This window comes from Atractosteus spatula, chromosome 8 (assembly GCF_055471065.1).
Source record: "Atractosteus spatula isolate fAtrSpa1 chromosome 8, fAtrSpa1.hap1, whole genome shotgun sequence".
Lineage (NCBI taxonomy): Eukaryota > Metazoa > Chordata > Actinopteri > Semionotiformes > Lepisosteidae > Atractosteus > Atractosteus spatula.
In genome coordinates, this window is record NC_142713.1 from 6,399,240 (window position 1) to 6,426,949 (window position 27,710).

The window sequence follows — 27,710 nt, forward strand, 5'->3', positions numbered from 1 at the left end:
ACCACCAGCTTCCGCTTTTATTGGACTCACATTGGTCAAAATCAGTGTGGGCGGAACTTCTATTGAAAGCTCTGGTACGGTAGTTTGAGAGGTGTTCTTTAGAACAGTTTTGTTTAACTGCCCTCCGTGTTAGTATTATTAATATAAATCACTTATGCATTCATTTGTGACATTATAGTCATCCATGTTAAGATGCATTTGTGTTACAATCCGCAAGACAACCTTCTTAAGGCCGCTGCCAAAATGAATAAATACACAAAGTGAAGAGTGGTCAGAAAAAAAAAATATTTGATTTGTGAATGACAGTTTGTATAGCAAAAGATGTTATTTTTTTCAGCGTCGATAATCTAAGCCCCTTTATTGTAAGGAATTGATTAAGAGTGGAAAAGATTGGAGGAGGAGTCAATGGCTGATATCCTCAAGCTGAAAAGACGAAAAGTATACTTTTAAACGGTTCGTTTTTTCAACTTTTTTTAAACATTGTTATGAGGTCCCCCACATTTTTCATTCGAAACAGCATTAGTCAGATTCCACTTCTAGATCTTAAGATTCATCCCTGTACAGTAACTACTATTGATCCTCAAGACCTGCTGTATCTGTCCAGAATCTACAGTAGATGGGTCATTAAAAAAAGAAACAATCAAAAGTTTCGAGTGTTCAGTATATGATGCAGTCCCCCAGATTCAGATATCGATTACTATGCAGTCTCTTGTATTGAAATCAGGAAGGTGTGTAAAAAAAAGGTATCATGCATCAATCCATTTTCTAAACACTTTATCCAGTATAGGGCCGTAGGGGAACCAGAGCCTATCCCAGCAAGCAATGGGTGAAGGGCAGGATACACTGTTGATGGGACTCTAGTCCATTGCAGAGCACACACAGACACAGACAGACACACACACACACACACACTCACACCAGGGTCAGTTTCTCTAGAATTACCTGGCACCCAAAAGAAACCCTCACAAACACATAGAAAACACACAAACCCAGTGCTGCAAGGCAACAATGCTGTCCATTGTACCACTGTGCCTCCCGACAGGACATGGATTGGGATAAACCCCTCACAGGTGTCAGAAGCTGAGAACGAAATTGTACACACGGCTGACGTCATCCTTCGTCCTCAGCCTTTCTCATCTAAAATGTAGATTTAAAATGACATAAAATGGAAGAACACTGCCCATAAAAAGAAAACAAAGCCTAAACCTATGCAGTAAACTGTAATATTCAAAGGAAAAGGAACATGGGTTTAGGACATTATTCCCAATAATAGATGCTTTTATGTGAACGGAAGATGAGTTGAAAACAAGAGAAGACCATTCAGTCAGTCTAGCCCATTTCACTAGGAATGACAACGCCAAAGATCAAAGCATGATGACACTATTATGGAGCGGATATTTGGCTTAACCGGCTTGGCTGAGGGCCGACCTCGGCCAGGACCCCCACGCAGGGTGACCGAGGGGTCGCTGCAGAGGTGGAGCTGGGGTGGAGGAGGGATGAAAAAGTAGCACGCGAGGGAGAGAGATATCGCGTTGGTATTTATAGTGTTTGGTGGAGGAAGGATGAAGGGAGTGATTGCTAATTACTACTGACAGCTGGGAACGATTGAGCGTGGTTGTTGTGATCCCTCCCAAACTTTCGTTATATAAACTCCATTTAGTAATTAGTTTAAATTTTCATAAAGGTGTCATACTGTGTTTCGTAAAAGATTCATTCTCAAACTGAAGGCCGTGGGCATCCAAGGCGAAGTACAGAACTGTATGTATCACATGCTTGCAACAGTAAGGTCTCATTGCAAATAGTGTTTCTATTAGCAATTTTAGTGACCTCATGGCAAAAACAACATTGCTGCTCTGGAATTAATGCAAGGGGAAGTCACTAGGGCAAAAAGTCACCATGCTGTAATTTTTAAAAGAAGTGATGTTTAGTCTTAAATCGAGAAGACAACACGTACTGTAGATATGAGCCGGGATTCTGACTGCTGAGATTGCTCATTCTTACCATTTTGCTTTTTAATATCTTTTTTCCTCCAAAAACAAGCTAAAAGGGTATTGTATAGGTAGCATCTGTGCATCTCTCAGAGGTACAAACATTTCAAAACCTTGGACAAAGTTGTGAATTTAAGGGGGATGCTATTTAGTGTAAGGGAGGGAAAAATCTGAAACAATTCAAGAAGAAGGCAATTGCTGAATGCAGTTCATGACAGTTCTTGAAAGTATGTACTGAAACATGTATTTGGCTGAATTTTTTTTTTGCCTGGAAAATTCCCCCAAAACGCTAAAGTACTGTCAATTTAAACAACCTCTGAATGAACTGAATGGAAAATAAAATGTGAAATGCTTTTATCAAGGGAAGAGAACTGTTTTTATTCACTTTCTAGCTTCTGTTCTCGAAAGTCCAACCTCAGAGGTTTTATCACATAAAAGGCAAATGTCTTCAGACCGTTTTTAATCTTGGTATTTGCCTCAGTGGGCTAAGTGACCTCCTGGCAGGTAATCAGTCAACAACACCCTCAGTAATAGTAGTTCTAGCTGCTATTAGAACTCAGTCGACTGCAGATGGATGACTTCCCAGATGGTGAAAAAAAAAATGACTGGTAAATAATAGTCGAGGGCTGTATCTGACATCTTTTAAATTGATTAGTGTATTTCTCTCTTGACTATTGTGCTTACTGCTGAGGTAAAGCTTTTTTTAAAGCCCTCCAAAACGTTTATTGAATCAGACAAATATTTCTGTTTCTAGGAGTAGGTGGTGTTACTCTCCATGAGGAATTCGTCCACCAACTCCAGTTAGATTAAATATATTCAGATTATATATTGTTGCATCCTATGTATCCATGAGTGGGTTAGAAAATCTATAACATGTGCAGTTCACATCTTATTGCACTACTGAAGACCTCATTCAAAACGTGTGAGAATGGTTGATATAATTTGAGGTTTTGCCTAGCTGCAAGAGAACATAGATGATCAAAGGGGGATTTCCTGGTGATTTACTCTGGTTAACTAAGTTTGTGGTAAATAATTAGAACCTTCATTAAAAAAAACATAGCATAAATACAGGGAACACAGGAGAAAAGAGGGAAAGCAGGGATGGGAGAAGTCAGAGACAGGAGAAAAACAATGGCTTCAAACTCCTCTTCCCCAAACCTTGTGCTATGTGAAAGACCCCTGAAAGATCAGATTGCGGACCTTATTTTAGAGACCTCGGGGTCCTATTAATTTGAGGAAATTCGGATTTCCTTTATTGTGAAATGTTAAAGATGTTGTCTGCTACTTGGTGATCTACTTTGAGAATAGGGAGAATGATTCCTATTCACTTTTGGGCTGTAGGAAGGGAAATTTAGTCCCAAGTCAGATTCTTTTATTTAGGATCCAGGGTTTGTTCTTTTAGTCTGTGTAGGCCTTGTACAGAAGAGTGTTTGAGGTTTCAGGGCTAGCTAGCATTCTGGGTTTCTGGGACAGCAGGATATAGGTCTCTGAGATGCATGGTTTTGTTCTGATGTTTCATACACTAACTGGTTAATGTCATGCAATGTGTCTTATGTAGTATTTTTTTATTGTTAATAAATGTTTTCTGCCCATGTTCTGACTGTAAATGTGTTACTTTTCTAAAGAGCTCACATGCCAGACATTACATGCCTCAAATTATTATCTACTGCTCAGGTACATTTACATTTGATGTAACCTTTCTCCCCTACTTTTACAACCCTACATACCAAAAATGCCAATGAATGACTATGGCATACAAGCACGTTGTCAGGGAACCTATCGGTAGAATAGGAGGATCCTTGTGCGTGACCGTGAATCCCACAGAACGCAGAGTAGCAAAGGGACAATCCAAAAGACAAGATCCAGAGGCTTGGTCGAAAAGGGAGGCAAAGGGTCCGGTAACGAGAGATATCCAAAAAACAATCCAAAAGACGAGATCCAAAAGGCGAGGTCAAAAGGCAGGAGCAAAGAGTTAGTAACGGGAGATCCGTCAGAAGGCTTGGAAATGCACACAGGAGAATACTACAAGAGGCTTCTCAATAGTGAGCAAGGGTTGGAGTGAGAGGGAACCTTAAATACTGAAAGGAAAGGGATGTGGTAGGATAATTGGTTTGGGAGTGAGAATTTGTGGAGTCTGGTGCATGTGATGGGTTCAGTTAGGAATGTGATTGTGAAACAGTGGGTTTGGGAATGCAACTACGTTTGCGAGGGAGAGTGTGGGGCGTGACAGGAATGGAACGGCGTTTGCGAGCAAGAGTGTGGGGCGTGACACACGTTACCTGTCCACTGTGTGATTTGCCTTTCATGTTACTGAAAAATCACCTGACGCTCTTCCTAGAGCAACTGCATGTACAAGCTTGAAATTGTTAATTGTAAAAGAGGTGTTTCAGAACCAATACAGCACTTCTACCGAAATAAAGTTCCACCGTGATGCACTTAGAGTGACATTTCCCATTCTTAATTCTTCATAAATGCTGAATAATAAATGTTGACCATATGTGTTTGTGGCAGGGTTGTGCATTTTTAAATTGTGAACACAAAGAAGCATGACCATGCATATATACAGCATACTTTGGCTATGTATATTAACAGAGCCTTCATAAAACATTCACTCCCACTTGGGAGTTTTCACAATCTACTGTATGTTGCAAACGTCAGTAGAAGTATTAGTCTTTAATGTCAAAGAAGAAAGAAAGTCCTGCAAGTCGTTTACATGTAATTTAAAAAAGAATCTGAAATGCCTTTATTCAGCCCCTTTGCTATGATACTCAAGATGGAACCCAGGTGCTCATTGAATTTCTTTGTGAGATCACTCCAAAATGTGATTGGAGTCCACCTGTGGTCAGTTCAATTGCTTGACATGATTTCACAAGAAATATGCTTGTCTATCCTTGATCCCTGAGTTCACAGGACATACCAGAGCAAAAAGCCTACTATGAAGACCGAGGAGTTATTCATGCAGCTCTGTGATAGAATTGTGAGGTGGCAGAGGTCTAGGCAGGGGTGTAAAGACATATCTGGGGTGTTGGAAGTTCCCAGGAGCACAGTCAGGTCCGTCATTAGAAAATGGAAAGAATATGGAACTATTCAGACTCTTCCTAGAACAGGCCATCCTCCCAAACTGAGCAACTGGGCAAGAAGGATCAGAGAAGGTCAGAGAAGTGGCCAAGACAGTTTTCCAAGGCTGTGATGGGAGAATCTATCCAGAGAACAGAAATCTCTGCAGCACTACACAGATTCATCCTCTAGATGGACTCCAAAAGGCTTGCAAGAAGATCACATGGAAGACCCTGAGACAGATGACTGTTTCGTCTGATAGAACAGAAATTGGACTCTGGCCTGAAGGCAAAGCCCTATGCCTGTCACAATCTGCATACAGCTAAAAAGACTTGGCAATGGCAGCATCATCATATGTGTCACGGAACAGTTCTTTCTGGGCCCTATGCAGACGACACAATTCGGAGTAGTGAGGAAACACTGGGGGAAAATTCATGCAGGAGACGAGAATGGAGACAGGGGGCGTGTCCAGAGTGCACAGGTGTCCAGGGGGAGTAAGACAATCAAACAATCCAGGAAGAAGTCCAAACGGGAAATCCAAAACACAAGCATAAGTCCATGGCCAGGCGATCCATCCAGGAGAATAAAAACAGAAACCGGGTCGGGACCAGCGGGGGGAACAGGAACAGAAAGTTAAAAACATTACAGAGCCAGACGCAGCAGGACGTTATCGTCTGCATCTGGCTTTTAAGGAGGAACTGAAAAGGGGCTGGAATAAGGAACAGGTACGGGGAATGAGGCAGAACGAGGAAGGACTGGAGCGCCCTTAAGAGGAGGGGTTTGCGATCGTGACAATATGAGGATGCTTTTCAGTGGCAGGGACTGGGGCACTTGTGGGGATAGAAGGAAAATTGAGTAGAGACAAACAGAGGCAAATCTTGGAGGAGAACCTGCTTCAGTCGGTAAAAGTCTGGGGTGAAGATTCACATTCCAACAGGGCAATGACCCCAAACATACAGTCAAAGTAACAATGGGTGATATGGCTGCTGATATGCTGCTGACATTCTGTTATGCAGATATGTCATACCCTTGTCAGGATGCCAGTTCATCACAGGTCGGACACAGACACAAGCACACACACACTCGCAACAGGGCCCATATTTTACAGAACCCAATTAATCTTCTAGCATGTCTTTGGACTGTGAGAGGGAACTGGAGCACCCAGAGGCAACCCAGGTGAACATTGTGTTTTTATTACAGAATTGGTCAGCATGTTTATAAACATTACCTAAGGTATATTTTTAATACTGTTCAAAACAACTAACAATTAGACAACTGTCTAATTTCTTTGATAGCATTAATCCATAATCCAGTTCACTCTGTTTTAAGTTAACCCTTTTCTGCAAACATCTTCATGTAACACTGTATCATAAGTACTGATAAAATAGAAGGCTGTATTTCAATTGACACGCAATTATAATCATACTCTTGAAAGTCATCCAGCTTTTACCCACTAGCGATAAAGTTTGTCTCTTATGTCTAGTGTACATCATCTGGGATTCCTGCTGCTGAAATATTATAACAGAAATACAAACTAGAAACAGTATATATCTCATTTTTATGAGCTTCTTGGAAAGAGCTTTGTAATTAAATTTATAAGGTTTTCAATGAGGAGAGCCTGGTCCTGTTATTAAATTTCTACTGCTCATCAATATTTTTTATTCATAACTTGGAGAATGTTGCCTTAAGCTCATATAAAGATGCTGTTTCATGAATGTTTCATCAACATTCCATAGCTATCAATTATTTGCATGTTATTCGTTTCTCCACCTCAAATAAAAATAATCAAGAGCAACCCCAAAAACCATCTCTACTTTCTAGACACACACACACACAAAATGTTCTTCACCGCTTTGTTCAAAACCCCCAAAAATCTAAGTTTTTCATGAGCAGAAGAAAATTTTCAGGTTTTGGCTTGACTTTTTTCCTGCATACTCTGCTCAAGGTTTCTGTTTCAGTTTTGGATGGCTCTTGGTTAAGGCTCATGCTGTGAATTATGGACAGTCACGTTCTTTCTTTAATAGCGTGTCTCTGGAGTTTAGGTGGAGCACTTTCACTGTCAACTAGACAAGACACTCAAGGCTGACATATCTGTATGCTACACTGGCCTGAAGTGAAGAGAGATTCTGAGGGTCCCACCTTAAAAGCTACTGTAAATTCTAAATTAAAAAAGATTTCTACCCTTCTGTCTCAAAGCTGTAGTTATTGAATAGTATTTTGTTTGTTCTTGAAATATGATAATCCAGAATGTGAACTTTGTTTTTTTCCTGTTCTTGAAAAGTTTGGAATCACACCTTAAGACTGAATATTGCATGTGTCTGCCATCTAATGGAATTCTGTAAAACATCACTTGAAAGCTAACAGAAATTTGAAAGCAGAAACTTCTTTTTATCTGGTGCTGAATGCAGCAGCCTATTTATTTACTTTCAGTAATCCTATTTAGAATCTGAGACAGTGGGGATATAGTGTTTCTTCAGCGACAGGGTTATGAGATGACTCTTGTGCCAGACACTGTTAGACGAACAGGGTGTATTATAATGAAAACAATTCATGTTGGTTGTTAGTTTTGTCTGCATTGGTTAGTGGCATTATATTAAGAATAATTTGAATAGACTGTACAAGTATTTCAGAGTACCCATATAATGTATATTAAAAATGAGCAGCATAAAAATAATAGAACCATACCATTCCAATACATTTGTAAAAGACCTATGTTTTTTATTCTATGTCTCACATGAGGTAGAGATGTTTTAAATATACATCATCATTTTCACATCATTTAAATATACAGCATCATTTTTTACATTCCTTACCTAGCAGTTACCGTATATCCCAAAGGCCAAGAAGGACCTAAATCAATATTTAGGGGGTGGCAACGTGTTTGGCATTGTTGCCTCGTGAGGCTGAGTCCCTGGGTTCAGTTCCTGGGGGCACTATCTGTGTGGAGTTTGTACGTTCGGTCCAGGTTCACACGTTCCAAAGGCATGCTGGTAGGTTAATTGGCTGCTGGAACAAAAATAGAACTGGTGTGAGTGTGTGTGTCTGTGTCTTTGTGTGCCCCGTGATGGACTGGCGTCCCATGCAAGGTGTACCCTGCCTTGCGCCAATTGCTTGCCAGGATAGGCTACGGCCTCCCCGTGAATCTGTATTGGATAAGGCGTTTTGAAAAAGCATGCCAGGAAAGATCAGTCTCACCTCATCCCTGTTGAGTGTCAGCTTTATGAATTTTTATGCTTTTGCCCCTTGCTGTACATTTTGGGCTCCTTACAGGTACCTTAACAGAAGTAAGGCGCAGCCCTACTCACTAAAATAAGCAACACAACCTACCCTGTTCATTCCCCCATGTGTCTCACACCATCATCTACCAGGGGTCGAAACTAGTATGTATGACCTGTCCTTCAAATAATTGCCTCTGACACAACACTTTGGTAAGCCTGAGCAAACTCTCTCCCTTGGAACATCCCAATGCCATTACAACTGCGAGGAAATAGGACTTCTGGACGCATCACGAGAAGCTGAAAGTTTGAGTTTTTGTATAATGAGAAACAGTGGTTTATAAAAATACAAAAACAGCCAAGATTTTATTAGAAGAACTCACTTATATCCTATAACATGTGTTGCGGTAAAGGCGAGGTGGAGGAAGCCAGGAAAAAAGAGCGAGAGAAGGAGCGGAGGACCATGTGCCACGACACATTCGGGTTTCCCAGGCTCGTCTCGGATTGGCTGTGAGCGTGAGCCAGGGCCTTTCTACCCCAAGTTGCTGCCGTCTGGAGACATCTTTAATGTCAGGTGTCGAGCGACATAGCAGGACATCGGGGCATCTGCTAACACATATACCAGAAACCACAAAGAAACGTCCAAGCCTGACACATTTCTTCCATTCAGCAAAGTCAGTTCACATTTTTCTTTATCTATTTTTACCATTGAAATGTGTGGAGGCTTAACTAGTCATTTCAGATACACTCATTAAAGCTGCTTTTGGCTTCCAGCAAATAGGTTTTATAACATTTGGTACCACATGTGTGGCATTTTGCTCTGCAGTTGCTTGAACAGAGGCTACCGGTAGTTTTGTACAATAACTAACTTGAACACCGACAATTCTGGTTCAATCAAGCCAAAATATCATCTACTTTTGTGTGTGTGTGTGGGGGGGGGGGTTATTGTTTACTAAAAGCCAGTGTCATGTTACCGTTTTCTTTTATTTTATGTGCTGCAGCGGTTTGTAGAAATGGCAAAAAAAAACTAAACGAAAGCAGCCGTAGAAATGATAGCAAAATGACAACACGGTAGCAAACTATCCATGTAGAAGAGCTTAAGTCAATAACAATGGAATTTAACAGTGGGGCTGTACAACAAGAGAAAACAGTTCTAATGCAAGACTGTAAATTGAACAAATTCTCACTTGTTTAGGCTGAGAGAAACAAAGGAGGGAGTCTGAGTTATCAGCTATGAATCACGTCCAGGTTTCCTCCAATTCTCAGCTGTAAGCAATTACTATACAATATTTTCTTATTACTAGCTCATTTAGCAAATAATAATGATTCCTTGTGTGTCAGAAAAGAAATATTTCAGGCAGAATGTTCTGGACTTTTTTAAGAAAGGGATCATCTTTTCTCATCGGCTGTTGTTGTTGCTGTGATTTTACTTTTATTTATTTTGGCGGGTGGGGGGGGGGTTCTATAGAAAATGGGAGCTTAAATTCTCACCACCTCACTCAAAACTGTGTGTAGTGCTGCTATATGTAAAGACAGAAATTAAAAACTGCATGATGCCAGAGAAACATAACTTCACGTGCAGTTATCCATCCATCCATCCACCCATTTTCCAACCATTTCATCCAATTGAGGTTCGCAGGGCAGCCAGAGCCTATCCTGGCATGCAATGGGCGCCAGGCAAGATACACCCTGGAGGGGGCGCCAGTCCAATGCAGACATGCAGTTATAATAAAATCAAATCACAGAATATAGGCTAAATTCAAATGGCTTGATTTCAACAGCAAGAGGACGTTTGCTAAAGGATATGTCATTTAGTATATCTGTAGTACTTGAGGATTCGATGACTGTGTATCCATCCTGCCATTTTCTAATCCACTTATCCAGTACAGGGTCACAGGAGGGGCCAGAGACTGTCCTGGCAGGGATCAGGCATAAGGAGGGACAGACCCTGAACGAGACACCAGTACACACACAGGCACACACTCACACCAGGGCCAATTTTACAGAAACCAATTAACCTACCAGCATGTGTTTGGACTGTGAACCCAAACCCACTCGAACATGGGGAAACATGCAAACTCCACACAGATAGCACCTCAGTAGAGTTCTAGGCATTGCCAGTTACCCCGGGTCATGTCACCAAAAGTGACCAAGGTTTCCCATGTGGTGCCCACATTTGGCAAACCACCACTAGGAAGGATTCTTTGCAAGAGTCTATGTCATCAGTGTAAAGCAGGAAGAGCAGGTGTCCTAATATAGATCCCTGTGGTACTCCATTAATTTCATCAAACCAAAGCTGAGCAATTTTCTGTTCAATTATTTATCTGATCAATTAATCAGTTCTCACTTCAATGGACTTCAAAATGAAAACTAACTTTCACGTAGGACCAAATATATCAAAGTATGGATTTCATTTATAAATTATAACCCCAGGCATCTTGATGTAATCATTCCCTGGAAGCCAGCCTCCTCCTGACCCAAAATAAACCTGCAAAAGCCACCCGTGGGACTCACAATTCAACTCTCATCATGACCACCTTTTCATATTATGTGGGATCTTCATTTCCCGACTCAATCACTGTGACAGATTTGCCTCTTAGCATTTCCTTACCTTCCAATCTGCAAGGTCAGATATTGTATGTGCTTAAATGACATTGTAATATTGTATCCAGAAAGAAGAGGAACTGGGACTGTTGTTCACAGGCTGGGCACTTGAGCTGACAGGCTGTGCAAGTAGTTCTTGGACTGCAATGGAAGAATTAGGAACCGAGAGACACAACGAAAATGTGCCTGGTTGGTGCGTTGTTTTTTTTTTCTTTCCTTTTTCTTTTTTTGTGCATGCTTGCTATTCCGTGTGGCATCCTTCTGTGTGTGAGAGCCAGGATTGGTTGTGTTGGGGTGGCCAGATCCAGGAAACAGCTGCGATTGGTTTTGCTTTTCAACACTTCTTTTGCATGAATGCAAATGTGGAGCCTATAAAAGCGAGGTCTGCAGGCCATTGAAATGGGCTGTGTGCGTGGGCCATTAGCAGGGACACTAATCCCTGTATCGTGGTTTGTTATTCCTGGCATCTTGGAATAAAGTTCTAGTTTGCTTGAAGCTTCGCCTTCTTACTGGCCACTGAAACCAAATCTCTGCTACTATATATAGTGTGTATATCCATATGATATACATACAGTATATATAACACATATGTGTGTATGAACTTAACTGAATACAGCATACAGAATTAATATGCTAAATTTGTGTGTACCATGCTTGGCACTAAACCAAGAAATGCCAACACTACACTGTGAATTTATGATGTGGTTTACTTTCCCTTGCCCAGCACTATAAGTTGCTATAAAATACCACACTGTTAACAATAAAATGTCAAACCATTTATTTAATGACAACGGCATCAGGCGTAATTGTGATACGTTATGTTCAACAAGTTACAAACACCAAGAGGCTAAGACTAATAATGTCAAGCACATTCAAAGGTTCTTTTTATTACATCAGAAGTCTTGGGTTTTATTTTCGAGGCTTATCACATTTGTCATTGAGACGCGGTAGCATACTTGCATCACCGAGAACAAATCAAAAGGACATTTTCAGTTTCGAAAGCTATTTACATGGTCAGCTCCAAGGCCGTACATTTTTAACATGCACTGAATGGAAATGAAAGCATATAGCATGTCATATAATGTCATGAAGCTGTTTTAGAGTATATCATAAAGCAGCATAAAGTGGTCTATTGACACTTCAGTAGCTAAATAAATTGCTCTGGAGGAGAATCCTTAAATAACATGAGCACTGGACTGGGAATCGTAGTTAAATAGTGTGTATGCTAAGAGGTTTCATCTCATTTCTTCAGGGTCTTCCCTGTCCAAACACACACGACGAGCAATTCTCGGCTTTCCAAACACTCGCTCCAGGACATCTGTGCTTTCAGTGGAGAGGGAGGGAGAAGTGTTGGCGATGATGGAGGCGGGAGAGGGGGAACGTCTTATTTAAAACCAGAATTCTGAGACGTAGATGTGGACGTTCACAACATTGCGATGAGAGATGACTCCTCTCACAACATAGTTCATTCCCAGTTTCAAGACAATGTGCAATGGACCGATAATGGGCTTCACCTGCCGTACGACACCTGTAGAGACACAACGTTTTGTTAAGCACCGGAGAGATAAGGGTACAGGGAAAAAATAAACACCCATCAGTCAACTGCTTTCACATGACAAGGTTTCTGAGACAATAATGTAAAACTGAAGAGTGAACAAATAAGACGAGCATGATATTTTTTCATGCTGCCTAAAAATGATAGGTGGTTATTTACTCTCTCCATCTGGGCCAGGCCTTCATCTCTCCTATTCTCTACCCTCCTTGTGACATGAGACTCACTAACACCATAGTTATGTGGGGAAACAACCTAAACCCAGACCAAGTATTACCGAATGCTCAAAGAATTTGTTGGAAACTCTTTTTAAGTTAACATGCGATTACAGAAAAAAATTAAATGTTTATACAGGCTGTCAGCACCCCTTTTCTCCGCTGAGCAGCGGTGACATTTAAGCTCAGCCCTGTTTAAACAGAATTATCGCCAGAGTGCAGGGAAGCAATACAATCATTCCACTGTCTCCATCCTTTTCCATTGGATTCTTTAAAAAAAATATCAGGTTAGCAGCCAGCCTCCAAAGCTAGAACCTTGTGTTTTATTTTGCTAAAACAAATTATACTATACATGTTCTAGTATCCTGTATATTCTAATGTGTACACATTCTATTTCACGTTCTGCCCAGGCAGCTTTTTGTCCAAACAAACTCAATATAGGATTTGTTGCAAAACAACAAATCAATACAACTAATTTGGTAACTGTAAACCATGAAAATAAACACTGCTTGGGACAGAAAAAATAGTTATTGGCTTTTTTAACAACAAAAGCAATACACAGCTGAAGTCCTAGATTTAGTGTATGTTGTGATCAACTGTACTAATGTCAGATCTCCTCTCTTTGCTGACTGACTTCCATATCTTCCACCAGACAGATCGCTTCACATGTTTTCGTTCATATTCTAACTTTTTTTTCCACATGGCTCACTGTTGATAGGTATGATTTTAACTCATAATCTCTATCAGCCCTCCACCGGGCATTTCTGCCTGGAACGTCTTCCATTATCTTGGAAAGTATAGACTGGACAGGCCCGGTTGAGGACTTGAATACTAGGTAAAGTCATGAGAAATTCCTTCGTTTGGGAATGTTGCCACAGATAGCACTGTGGACAGGAGTTTAAGTTGTTTTCTACAGACAACCCCTCCAATAACACAATACCCTTCATTACCATCTTGGTGCAACAGATTGAATTGTCTGTCCCACAGCACACATTTTAGAGAGTGCCACGAACTTTGTTGTAGCTCTGCCATACAGCAACAGTTCCTATCCAGTTTAGCTGAGTCTCTGATATCTGACAAGATCACTGTTCATACCATTAGCCTTACTTGTACTTGTACATTACTTTAAAAATAAAATGCTGACTTTTTTCAGTTTTCATTTTATTTACCTGTAATCATATTTAATGCTTTGTTTTTATACCTTACATAAAACTTAACACCTGTATAGTAAAAAATAAAATACAAATGGGGTACGTGTACTGTAACATTTTAATCAAAACATGACATCGTAGGTGGAGACTGATATCTTACCTTTCTGATGGTAATATATTTAATAATTAAAAAATTATTAAAAATTTATATAAAACTACATTCAGGGTATATGTATAAGCTATGTTATGAAATGTAAATGGATATCGTGTTTAGACTTGGGTCCCATCCCCAAGCTGTCCCATTTTTTAGATGCAAATATAAAAATATTCAGAAATCCGAAAAAATCCGACATCCGCAACACTTTCGGTCCCAGGAATTTCAGATAAGGGATTCTCAACCTGTACTATGTTCTTTTTAAATATTGAACATGAACACACAGGTTCATACAGACAGAATCTAGGGCAATCAGACACAGGCCCTGGGAGAAAGGTGAGTTTTGAGTTTGGATTTGAAGAGAGTCAAAGAATTTGTCTCTCGTAGAGTCTGAGGAACAGCATTCCATAACAAAGAAGCGGCGTTGGAATTATTATTAATTCCTACGGTTCTTATTATTGTCACCAAAATGCACCTACAACTGGATGGGCAAGATAGGCCTTTTCCCATTTGTAATCCTTCCCATATTCTTTAGGATATTTGAGAAAATATCAGTTTCCTCAACCAATGCAAGAAATCTTGATGTTTTAATTAAGCTCTTCCCTCCAGGATATGATTTTTGGGATTTAATGGTTTCATTTTAAAGCACCACCTCAGTAGAGGTTGCTGTAGAGCACAGGAAGCAAATTAATTCCAGCTGTTTTCTTCTCATTAACCTTGTGAGGTCACGATGTGGTTTCTTTGGTGATGGTGTTTGACAACGTGCAAATAACCACGTTTTTTTTTATACATACACGGTAGAATGCCCCAAATCTGTGTAAATGTAAATTCAGGGCAGATGTTTCTGTGAGAACAGAAGCCTATTAAACCTGTCACTCGTGGTGTTGTGCTTTTGGATGCTGTTGTACGGTGACACTCTCCACAGGAAAATTAGAAGGGCTTTTGGGAAATTCTTAACAACAAGCAGCAAAAAAAACAGCTTTTTTAGGTAAGTATGTAACTATATGAGCATTGCTGTATTTTCTTCAAGAAAGAATAGAAACAAGGCAAAGTTCTTTCTGTTTTATAATCATTAGTGGAATGGTTGCTGAATCAGATCAGCTGCAGAATGATTTTTTTAATTACCATTAAGAAAAATAACTTTAAGGATTATCAGTAGCAGTACACATTACTCACTGAACCCATGATGAAACAAAAAACTGACCTTCAAATGCTCCACTCTTTGTGGAGATCCCAAGCTTAACTTTATTGTTGCAATATTTCAGTTTTGCTATTGGGCCCCAAGAAGAAATAAATTCTAATAATTAGGATAATATTTGTAGGTTTTTAATTGGTAGCCTAGTATTTTGTAGTGCCAAATCTAATTAATTGATTTACTGTTTAAACTGTAAATTTTCCGTGAAAATATGACACCAGCATTAAATAAGCGTCCTACTGATGATGAATGAGACGCTGCTGATCGGTTTAAGTAGACACTATATTAAATTGGTTTATAATTCTAATGAATAAATGAATTTATTGTTTTTTTAATGGGTGTTGAGCTGTATTTTATTTAAATATTGGAATGACTAATTAAGGAATAAAATATCTCTGCTCCAAGCCTCATCACAATTTATGGACTGTCCACAGACACAGGGTGTCTTTAAGACAGATTTACATTCTAATATGTTAGTTGTGTGACTCAATATATGCCACAGAACAGCTGACAATAACGTAAAAAAACAAACATGACACAGATTACATATCCTTCGGCACCAGCAACAACCTCATTAAATTAAACCCACTTCAAGTAGAATTTTAAAGGCTGAAAGATTCCATTTCCCTTGTATTCTCAAGCTAAACACCACATGTACTATGGTCTTTGAAAAACCCTGAGCTTTAGAAAGAAGACACCTGAGGTCATTGCTGCTGCTGGAGTCAGACAGCCTGTGATTCCTTTGCTAATATATATGCTTCATGGTACAAGCTGAAACAGAAGCCGAAAGAACAAATAAAAATGTAATTAGGACTGAAAATGACAAGAGCCTCATGAATTTTATTGGGCTTCATGTACACTTCTATTGTCTAACTGCCAAAGACAATAGAAGTGTACATGAGGTATAGTTTTTTTTACTATACCTCACTTTATGCTCAGCAGTTCACCCTCAAAGTTGTAATAACAGACATTTTTTTCCATGCTATAGGCTGGATGCAGTTCTACACATATAAAAGAATTGTCCTCCAGCACTGCTCAAACCTGTTTAGGGCAGGCCAGTCATTACAAGAGGATTATGATGGATTTTTTGTTATTGTGTGTGTTCTCCTGCGGTACATGAGAACTACATTCTCCTGTATTTCCTGAATCCTACTAACTGTGAAGAGCTACAACAGAAGAAATGTGTAGCAGTGTGACAGATGGACATTCAAAAGATGTAGCAATGAAGGACAGCAAACAGAAGTCACCATGGAGACAGTCCCAATGACTGAAATTGTACCTTTCAGATGTTGTAATTGTATGATTGTTAATTGATAAAGCTATTGAGCTGTCCATGTGAGAATCTTTCTATATAAGAGTGTTTGTATTTGTCTGTTATTCAAAGAGCAATCTTTTAACTAGATGTTGGTCTGTAAAGGAAGGTGAATACTCTAGGTTCATGTTTTGAGTTGAGAAACAACTTAGTTATTGCACCATATACAGTAGTTACTGTACTTTGTACATGTGAAAATAAGGCTCACAAGAGAGCTAGATTTTAGTTCATGTAGTTTGTTGGAATATCTGAAAGATCCATATCGTAATACAGTCAGATTCACTATCCAGACCTTTAATTATCAGCTGCATGGTGAATCACAGTAACCAAAACTCTGGGATCTTCCATATATGGTGGATAATTGAAGCATTACTGTCCACACACAAAAAAATTAAAGATGTACTAAATGCACTGATACAAGTGGTTGTAGCCCCAGCAGGAAACCAACAAAGCCCAACAGGCAACACGAGCCAATGTTTAAGCTGTACAGGACGAACCACTTTCAGCGGGAACTACTACAGAGGCAACTTCCTGCCCAGTAGTTCGTCCCTGGGGTGTCTCGAGTAGGCAGTGTGGCAGAGGCAGCCTTGGAAATTCAAATACCAATGACACGCGCTGACAATGTCCACCAAGGCTACCAGCTGGGCTTTGAAAGGATGGCACAATGACATGGGTGACCCCATAAACACCCATTTTCTCAACCCATTTTGTCAACAAAATGTTGACAAAACATAGGTCTGCAGTCAAGAGGTGCCTCACAACCAATGAGCTTGCGAGAGAACTGGCTGAAGATGATCCCCACCACGTGGGGAGAGAAGAGGGTTGAAGCCAGCCATACTAGGGTGCCCCTAAGTGGAGAAGAGCTGAAACCTCAGAGCCTTAGACACAAGAACTCCCTTTGTGGTGTAAAAGACTAGGCAGAGAAGAGAGTGTTCAAATGCTGCAGCAACAGAATATAAAGAATTTGTTCCTCACTCTGGTGTAGCGTGTTTGTCCAAGTTAAGGATCCCCTCCTTTCCCTCTTAATGTGGAGTCTGGCCTCTTTTTGACAGCAGCCAAATTATTTATTTGTAGGCTGACTAGGCCAAGAGCCTATGGTGTTCACAACCTGGGTGAACTCTGCTACGATCCGGAAGAAGGACCCAACGCAGAATCCTCAGAACTCAAAAGTACCAGTAGGAGTTAATCCAAAAACGTGGGTCAGGAAGTCACGCCAGGGTCAAAAACTAGTAAATCTACGATAACCAAGTCGAGATCCTAAAGATGAACTTGGAAACAAAGCCAGGGGTCAGAGCCAGAAACCTGGAAATCTTGCAACAGGAAACGGGAAACGGGAAACGGGAAACGGGAAACGGGAAACGGGAAACGGGAAACGGGAAACGGGAAACAATACAGCACTAGCTAGATAAAACCCAATTCTGAGCAAGGAGTGGTGTGTCAGGTTGGTTTAAGTAGGCAGGTGGAAGAAGGTGTGTCTGATTAGTTAATTGGAAACTGCACCGGAATGTGAAGGAGTAGATTAAGGGGGGTGAGTTCACCGGGGGCGTGACGTAACAAATTCCACCTCACTCTTGGTTGGGATTGCTGGTCAGACCTACTTCTTTCATGCTGAGATTGGAATCCTAATTCATTTTTAAAATAATGATAAGGTGGTACAGGTGCATTACTAACAGTGTACTGTAATATGTTTTCCATCAAGTGCTGAAATGCATTCAGGGCCCAGTGAAGTCCAAAACTGGAATAGGATTTCTTATTGGTCCAGCCCACTGGGATAAAGGCTGAATCCATAGTGGTAATTCCATCTTTCAGTTCTTTAAGTGAATGTTTATGAGATTCTCCGAGTCCACGCGAGAGGGTATCAGGTTATTAAAACAGAAAAGTTCTTAAGAAGCAGGTGAGTTTTTTTGTGAGTTTAATGGGACAGCATCAGTACTTTGTAATGAAATTGACAGGATAAGCTTGAATTTTTAAAGCATTTGGCAAAAGACTTATATTGCATATGGCAAACACTTATATTGTGCTCAGAAAAATCCTTTATGGACCTGAAGACTTCCTTATATATTATGTTCAGTCACAGCTTTCATAGTGCTGGATTTCTCTGCCTCCTTTCTTGTTTTGCGAACAGATGCTTCAGAGACCAGGCTAGGAGTGGTTTTGTCCCAGATGGTGGCACGTGTAGAAGACCTCGACCTCATCTGTGAACGTTTACCCAAAGAGTAAAAATATGCTAAAGGGAAATGTGAGTGTCTGGCAGGGAATTGGGCTGTGGAATTACATGCTGGGTTGGGAACTCACTTTGATCATGGATTATGTCCTGTTGACTTGAATGAGAATCAATAAGGAGAAAAACGCCAGGGTAGCCTGCTGGTTCTGGGCCTTGTGACTTTTTTCTTGGGATCTAAGCTGATGTAACTACTGTCTGGGGTCTTCCAGACAAACAATAACCACAGATGATTGGACAGTCTAATAATTCTGATCTTTTGCCTGCAAGTGAGCTGGCACTTCAAATTTAATATTAAGGCATCAGTGATTCTATGCTTATTTAGTGCTTTTGTCAGTAAAATATGAAAAATCTGGTTGATGCAGAGATACAGTAGTGTCCAAAATTACTTGCCAATCCAAGGTTTTCCTACAGAAAATTTGCCATCCCAAGAGTTTTCCTATAGAGTCAACTCTGGATGTAGCAGCTCTTTATTTAAGTATTGTAAGAAAAATAGAAGCTGGTATTTTGAATTCTGTATTGAGAGGTTATTACAAATTCTTTTTGCGAATTTTATTGAAGCCACACAAGAAAACCTATGAATAAATTATGGAAATCCTAAAAGCCATTTGTGACATTTTGCAGGGCATGACATTTTACAGAGTATCTTCCAAATTCACAAAGTTAACATGACTTACGTTATGCACTCAGTAGAGTAAGAGATCAACACCAGACAAATCCATGCTTAACATAAATGTTTGAAATTTCACACAAGCTGCTACTGTGATGCACAGCAATGATAAAAAAGTGTTTTTTTTATGGAATAAGTACTGCGTACAAAATTATAAAAGTATATGCAGCTCAAAAGAGTTCTACAAAAGCTTTTGAACATCTCTCTCTACACTGGCAGAATTAAGACTCAAGATCCAAAGGTGTAACACATTCACAGGGATGTCGACACCTGTTCTTGTAGGGCCAGTGAGTTGGCAGAGTTGCATTTCAACTCAGCTCTTAAAGAGCTAAACTAGCTGGTTACTGGTTTCACTGCACCCATTGAACAACTTCTTCCAGGTGCTGTTGCTGGAAAGGAACCTTGAAAAACTGTTTTTAATGTTCCAAGACATTAAAAAAAACACTCCTCCCACGCACACCTATACATTCCTTCTTTAATCCCAGGAAGACAGAAACTCCAGAAGAATGGATCTACATCCAGTTGAAACATGCAAATACTGCAACAATAGGAAAAACTGTTCTTCCTGGGTAAACGTGATTGCATACAACACCTGTTGGACAAAGGGAAAGCAGACTGCACCAAGCACTAAGCACAGCTGATTCAGAAAGTTAAATATAAATGAGATATCCAGGCACCATGCTGTTGAAAGCAACAGATAGTGAGAAAGGACGAAAAATGTAATTGTTTAGACATATTGGAGCAGTTTTATAGATAACAAAAATGTAGTACAATTTTTTTATATCAAAAGGTGCTAGTCTCAATTCCATAGAACAAGCTGTAGGGATAAAATGACGCTGTATGTGGAATTCTTTTAATTGCTTTGATCAAAAGCTCTACTCCCATCCAGTAACCCTGAAATTCCTATAATCATTAACTTACAACAGGAAAAAGAATTTGCCAATGACTATAAAAACCATGTTCAAATGAACTGTTAATCCAGTGGAAAGCTTAAAAAAAATTATACACAGCTGGTTCATGCAAGAACCCTCTTTGACCAATATAAAAACATCTGCAAGAATACATTCTGTTAATAGTGTTTCTGTGCCTTTGTCTTTACACTCCACACTAACCCAGCAAGAACTAGATCTACTGACACTCTAATATTAAAGCAAAGAAATCTGTCTTATTGAAGTCTAAGAGAGATCTTTAAGGAACATCCAACATATTCTCAATGGGTGCACTATTCAGCAAGTCATTCCAAGCAAGGATGACTCCATCTCTCCATTTTCCAACTACATTATTGTTTAGCTTTGTTGTTCTTCAGCCAGCCAGTTCTGATCGCTAAAATTCAGCTCTGCTCAGAGATCTACCATCCAAAGCAGAACAAAAAGTGCTGTTGCTCTCCTTGTCTCATATCTTACCTCTGACCAGTCTCTTACATCATTGTCCAGCTTTCTGAGGAAAGTAGTTCTCTAGCCTTTGCTCACTAATTCTAACCTCCATAAAACATAGGTTTTTTGAACTGAGGTAGCATCCTTCATTGACCTTGCCCTCCATGGTGCCATAAATATATCATTTTGCAAATTAGTGTATTTTAACAGAAGCCTTTCCTACGTAATAGTATGCAAGTTTGCCTTAGCAATCCTATAACACACATACTTTAAGGTGCCATACCTGATTCACAAATAAATAGCGCTATGATGGAAATGTGTTCTGTTTTATTCAAGATACAAGTATGAAAAAGAAAATACAAATACTAAGAGTGTTTGTGGTGATATATAAGTAGGTATTACACTAAATGTCAAACATTTGAAAAAACATGTTCAGAGCAACTGGTGGAGAGAACAATATTTGCATCTTTCTTCGTTGTGATTCCTAGATGAACTAATATCCTTCAGCTCTAACTGGCATCTCTTTCCAGTTTGTGAAAGAACACTTGTGCTGGCTGAATGCCACACCTCTGCTGAAGATTTCCAAGTTTTGTGAGTTGTAATTTGCTTGTATCTTTTTTCTGCAATAATTAAGAACACACTGATTGTTCTCCGCCCATTTGTCACAACTATTATAAATGAATCTATGTGCTCTGGAGCTCTTACCGTAGTACACAAATTAGCAGCAATTACAACTTTGTTGAAGAAATAAAACCTCCATTGTGAACGTCTTACTACAGATTTATTTCTATTCTCACTTGATTGGAAATTAAGGAATTCCAAAAGGAAGGGAATTTAATAGAAAATGAGCTCTTTGAATGTCCAAACTGGATTTACACCATTACTTTAGTCTCAGACAGCTCTCATCCGGGTGGTTAATGATTTACTTATAGGTTATAATTGCTTATATTCTGGTCTTGTCCATCTTTGATCTCTTAGACCTTAAGGTTTCCTTTGAAACTGTTAATAATAACATTTTACTTTAATGATTAGAGAACAAAGGTAACGTTGCTAGAAATGCTCTTATTAGTTCAGCCCAAGGCTGAAACAGTGTTACAAAGAGTTTCTGATACCTGCTTGGTATCTTTAGGTGTACCACAAGATTCCATTTTGGGTCCTGTTTTGTTTAGGATCGATTTTTGTCAGATCTGCTTCAATGCTGACATTGAGTGGTTGTTTCTTGTCTTTGACACATCTTAATCGTAAGACAGACGCCATAATTGCTAGGTTTCCTCCATTTACAGTACATAAAATTGAGGGCATTAACGCTGTTGTCTATGGGCTGAAGATTAGATCAATCTTAATTGGAAAATCTTGATGTCGTCATCGACCCTAGTTTTAGCATTTGAAAGTCATGTGAAGAATATCACTAAGGTTTTGTTTTGCCTGAACAATATAACTTAATATATTCAAAACTAACATGCTCAAATTTCAATTTTAGCGACTTTTCATTTCTGCTTGTAAAGTTTAGGTTTGATTTTGAATTTTTTCCTGACCAACAAAACAGTGGGTGTAGTGTGTTGTAGCCATGGAACAAGGCTATAGAATATCCTGCCTTGAGCAACACATCTAAGTCTGAATGTGTAGTTTTAAATGTTGTGTTAAAACATCTTTGCAAACTCAAATTTCCCGTTGTTTGGGATGAGCCTGTACTTTGCATAAGTATCTGAACATTGTGTGAATTTATTGTTGCACTTTATTTCTTCTATTATAATTGTAAAAAGTTTGTTGTTTCCAGCACGACAGGCACTATAAAATGTCCCTAATGTTTAAAATGTGTACAGTGTAAATTTTATTCAAAACATTTTCACAAATCTTACTCAACTTAAAGTCTTTATCAGAGTCAAAGTGGCATAGTGGCCTCTCTCCTTCTACACGGTCCTCCTTCTTCAATTGTTAATCAAACAATCAGGATTTCAGATATTATTGCAATACAGAATTTCTTTAAAAAAATGAATACACCTATTTGATAAGTCCTGAAATTAGAGATGGGATACAGAATCAGGTGATGTCATCACCAATGGTGTCTGCACTGTTTATGGAATTCGGGAAGTGTTTGCGATTTAGAGTTGACACACCAATACAACTTCAAAAGGAGATTAAACACAATGGCCACACATATAAATATATTTTACTTCTTCCCAGATAAAAGAATGTGGTGTCTGCAGGGATAATTTCACCCGCACTCCGCCAAAGCAAAAGTGTGGCAGTAGTTTGTCAGAAGCAAAACCCCTATTTTCCCAAATTCCACAGCACCATAAAATAGTCTGTAAGTAGAAAATAACTTTAAATGTATGTTAGCAGCAAAGACATTGCCACAAAACAAAATGGAATAAATGCCAGCAGGCATTTGTCATCCTCTGTGATTGTGTACAGGCTGGAATATTGAAGGGTTACAAGTAAACAGTACAATTTCGGTTTTATGGTTTCTATATCCCGGGAGGACTTGTATGACAAAATCCAAAATGAACGGTTTTAACACCAAAAACAAATGAAAAGTATGCATTGGCCTTACCACAGTGTTGTATAATAACACACTGGTTGTTGTGTGATACATGCAAAGTGAATACAAACTATGGGTTGATCTCCAATGGAGCATACCATGCTCCAGTCAAGTATGAGAAAGCAGTTGTTTGCTGGCCTTCAAAGATGGTGGGAAACAAACAACACAGCTCTTTTATGTGTTTGTCAGCTGTGATACTATGGTTTTGCACAGTTTGTTTCCAACTGTGCACAACGTACACATCAACACAAACCAGCCTTGTTTGTGTAGACGTGTACGCTCAAGGTCAAACTATTCTTCCCAAAGCCATCGGTACTGAACCAAGAGGATATGAGCTTTATTTAGATTGAATCCTAAAGACTAGCCCTTCATAAACAGAAACTGGGAACTCCTGTGATGTCTTTTTACTGTCAGCTAAAACAAAAAATATCACATTTAGAGAGCTGCAAAGAAAATAAGTCCCACATTACTTTAACATTTGCTTATACTTTCTACATATTTGTATCCAAGGGAGTAGAATCTGTTTAGGCTTGACTGAAAGCGTATTTGAAGGAGAAAGTGTACCACATAAGTTTAATAAATGATTTTAAGGAAGACAGATGTGTTATTCACATTTCCTTATGTACAACAGTATGCATCTCAAACAGTCATGGAGCACCATATAAGGGAACTTTATATGGAATTACATATGAAATCAATATTATTTTATGCATCATAAGATGTCTTCTTAAATTTCACATAGAAATAACTCAAACAATTATGAATTATATTATTATATTATTGCAATGTTAGGAATAAGAGGTAAAAAGCAATCACTCACTCTGCATTTTCTTATGCTCTGCATATAGGAGAGTTGAGAACTGCATTAATCTTTTGGCATCTGAAGCTGTGTATCATATATAACTTGCTTAGACAAATTTATATACATAAGTTTGATAACATGCTGTGATATGCAGTAGAATTTTTCATTTTTGTGATAAAAGCCATGCAATGAAATTAGTCTGGTCTCCTATTTGTCCCCCAAGCATTTCATTATTCATGGGAATTTTAAAACAATCATGACAAATTTTTAGTACTCAGTTTGTCATTTAATTTCTTCACATTAAATTAATTAAAACCACAACTTTAATTTAAAACTAAATTAGACATACTTGTCATACAAATAAAAAAGATAATATATTTCCACTACCGTAAGAATCACACCACTGTTGGGTTTATCATTGCTACCAAGAAGCTCAAGCCAGAAATATGCTAGTCTGAAGAACAGGTCCTATAGTCTAGACATCACTGGTTGGAGACTGCAAAAAAGTACTTCTTTAGCTGTTGAACAGCAGTCTGGTCAAGGATAGCTACAGTTCTGCTGATTCTGTAGGTAGCCTTAAATGGTCAAAGATCTGGAATAATGTTAACTGCTTCAAATTAAGCCACTGATTGACTCAAATGTCATTCTGAGGTTGTCTGGAATGCAAATCAGAAGACACTGCAACTCTGAATGACTAGAGTCACAGACCCCTTCCTGCAGGAAGAATGTATGTGTGAGAGCATTGTGCAGAAACACTGTCTGAATCACAACCGAATGTCTTTAAGCAAAAGGAGCAAACCTAGTGAAAAAGGTTTGTAATATTAAAAGAACAAATTCATGGCCAGGCAGTCAGATTCCATTTTCCAGAACTCAGATACTTGTGCACAGAGCCATAGATATTAACCTCTAGTCTAGCCATTCATGATTCTGGGATCATGTGCATTACAGTTGAATGTAAAACCTTAATTTAACAATCCTACAAGTTTTTGGACTTATGAGAATATTGCAAACCTCACTTTGGCTTTTCTTAATTTTGGCCCGTTCATATTTATAGAACTGCTTCATGTTGATGATATTTGAGGGTTGTCTTGTATGGATAGTTCACCAAAACAGGTCCTGCCATAACATTTTTAATGAAAGTTTGGAAGGGATGTTAACAGCCAAGTTCAATCAGACACAGCTGTCAGGAATTCACAATCACTGCTGACATAATTCCCTCTCCTAAAACACTATAAACACTGTACGTGATCCCTTTCTCTCCCTCATATCGTCTTTTTGCCTCCCACTACTCCATCTCCACCTCTGCAGCTGCCCCTTGGTCACTCCTCTGTCCACAGGTGGGTCCCAGCCTCCTCGTCCCCTGGACAGGAGGTCAGCCCTCAGCCACATAGGTCTAAGCCAAATTTGGACTTAAACACTCCATAATCCTTTCAGTATCACTTCATTCGTGGGTGTTCATATTCCTCGTGAAGTGAGGTTTAGGTCATGACTTTGACGTGGCCAATGCAAAATGCAAAAATTCTTCTTCCACCATTGTGCTCTAGATCTGCTTGTATCTCTGGGATCATTGTCTTTCTGTATGGCCCACTTTCGTCCCCGTTCCTAACAAATAGATGGCTTGACATTCTCCTCCACAACTTTCTGGTGCAACACAGAATTCATGGTTCTGTCAGTGATGGCAAGCTGTCCAAGTCCTGAGGCAGCAAAGCAGCCCCAAGCCATGATACTCTCACCACCATGATGGACGGGATGAGGTTCTTCTGTATTTTTGTTTCTCCTGTCCTGAGAACACCTTTCCTGCAGTCTTGTGGATTGCCCAGACACTCTTCAGCTAAACCTGAGACAGGCAGCAATGGTTTTTTAGGGAGCAATGACTTTGGTCCTGTCTATCCTCCCATGAAAACCATTCCTATTCAGTCTTTCTAATGATTGAAGCACAAACCCTGACAATACTGCTTTGAGACCGACCAGGGCATGTTACCATCTGAAAAGCGGTATTTGTTACCGTGGGGTTCTCTGTGACTTCCTGGATGATTTCCCGGGTTGCTGGGTTGCTCTTGGGAAGATCTTGACAGCACAATTGGTCCTTGGTAGAGTCAATGTGGTCTTGAGTATTTTGGATTTGTAGATTGACAGTGGAGCCCAGAATGTTTTGAAATGGTTTTGTAATCCTCTCTAGGCTGATAGTATCACTTACTCTTTTTCTGAGGTCCTCTGAAATCTCTTTGGTCCTGGCCTGACGTGTTTCCACTAACCTGCATGTTGAAGACCACACTCTAACCATTACGTCGAACGGGCCTGCCCAAGTTCAGTCCTTGTTGCTGATTATGTAAAACAGAGGCAATCCTGAATCTTCTGCAGTATAACTTACAAAATAAGTATAGTGGGACTCCTTGGAGGCCAGTTTATTCCCACAAATTGCAATATTATTCCAAAATATAGGCTTTTGTAGTTCTTCTCCAGCATGTTTAACTTCAACTGCAATAAGGGTGCAGATTGTAGATTAATGCATTTTTTTATATTTACTCTTTCTACTCTTTCAACTAGACTAACAGAAAAAGGTGGTAGTAGTTCAGGTGGGTAGCTGCGTCAGCATGCGTAGGCTGCAAAGGAACAAGTAATAGGTTTATTCCATGCTGAAAAAAAGAAGAAAGAGAACACAACGTTTCGGCCGTGGAGCCTTCTTCAGGTGTGAGAGAGACAGGGCAGTAGGCAAAGGTAAAGTAGCGGGAGAACAAAGGTTGGGAGGGAGGAGGAGTGAGAGGCGGGAGCAGGGGACAGAAAGAGAGGCCAATCAAGAGGTGTGAAGTCAGAATGGGTGCAGAGAGGTGTGAAATGAAACTTCCAATGAATGGAGAAAATTTAAAAGAACAGTAGTCTGTCGTTAAGGGAAGGGAGAAGGTGTGATCCTAGCTGCAGAATAATTTTAGTTTCGGTGGTCTTTCTGATGTATGAGTTTGGAAAACCGTCTTTGAGAACACAGACGGAGAGATTAGAGTGGTCGTGGCCGTCAGAGGTGAAATGAGAAACAATGGGCTTGGAGAGATCTTTAATCTTTACAGCCCTGACGTGTTCTCTGAAACGGTCTCCGAGTCTCCTTCCCGTTTCTCCAATGTAGATGGCTGGGCATTTACTGCAAGAGATACAGTAAATAAGGTTGCTGGAGGTACAAGATGCTGTCTGGGTGATCCGGAATTGTCCTGAGGGGCCTTGAATGAGTGTGGTGGTGGCTGTGTATTTGCAGGTGATACAGCGAGCTCTGTTGCAAGGGAAAGCTCGCTGTATCACCTGCAAATACACAGCCACCACCACACTCATTCAAGGCCCCTCAGGACAATTCCGGATCACCCAGACAGCATCTTGTACCTCCAGCAACCTTATTTACTGTATCTCTTGCAGTAAATGCCCAGCCATCTACATTGGAGAAACGGGAAGGAGACTCGGAGACCGTTTCAGAGAACACGTCAGGGCTGTAAAGATTAAAGATCTCTCCAAGCCCATTGTTTCTCATTTCACCTCTGACGGCCACGACCACTCTAATCTCTCCGTCTGTGTTCTCAAAGACGGTTTTCCAAACTCATACATCAGAAAGACCACCGAAACTAAAATTATTCTGCAGCTAGGATCACACCTTCTCCCTTCCCTTAACGACAGACTAC

At 39.7% G+C, this 27,710-nt stretch overlaps 1 protein-coding gene across 1 annotated transcript in view; it reads right to left on the minus strand.

Moving 5' to 3' along the window:
* Window positions 1-11,627: 11,627 nt before the first annotated feature.
* The window catches only part of fbln1 (fibulin 1), a 62,354-nt gene continuing 46,271 nt past the window's right edge, over window positions 11,628-27,710 (minus strand). Inside the window, exon 17 of the mRNA XM_088923710.1 lies at window positions 11,628-12,392. Coding sequence (XP_088779836.1) covers window positions 12,253-12,392 — 140 coding nt within the window. The 3' untranslated portion in view covers window positions 11,628-12,252. The remainder of the gene's footprint in view (window positions 12,393-27,710) is intronic.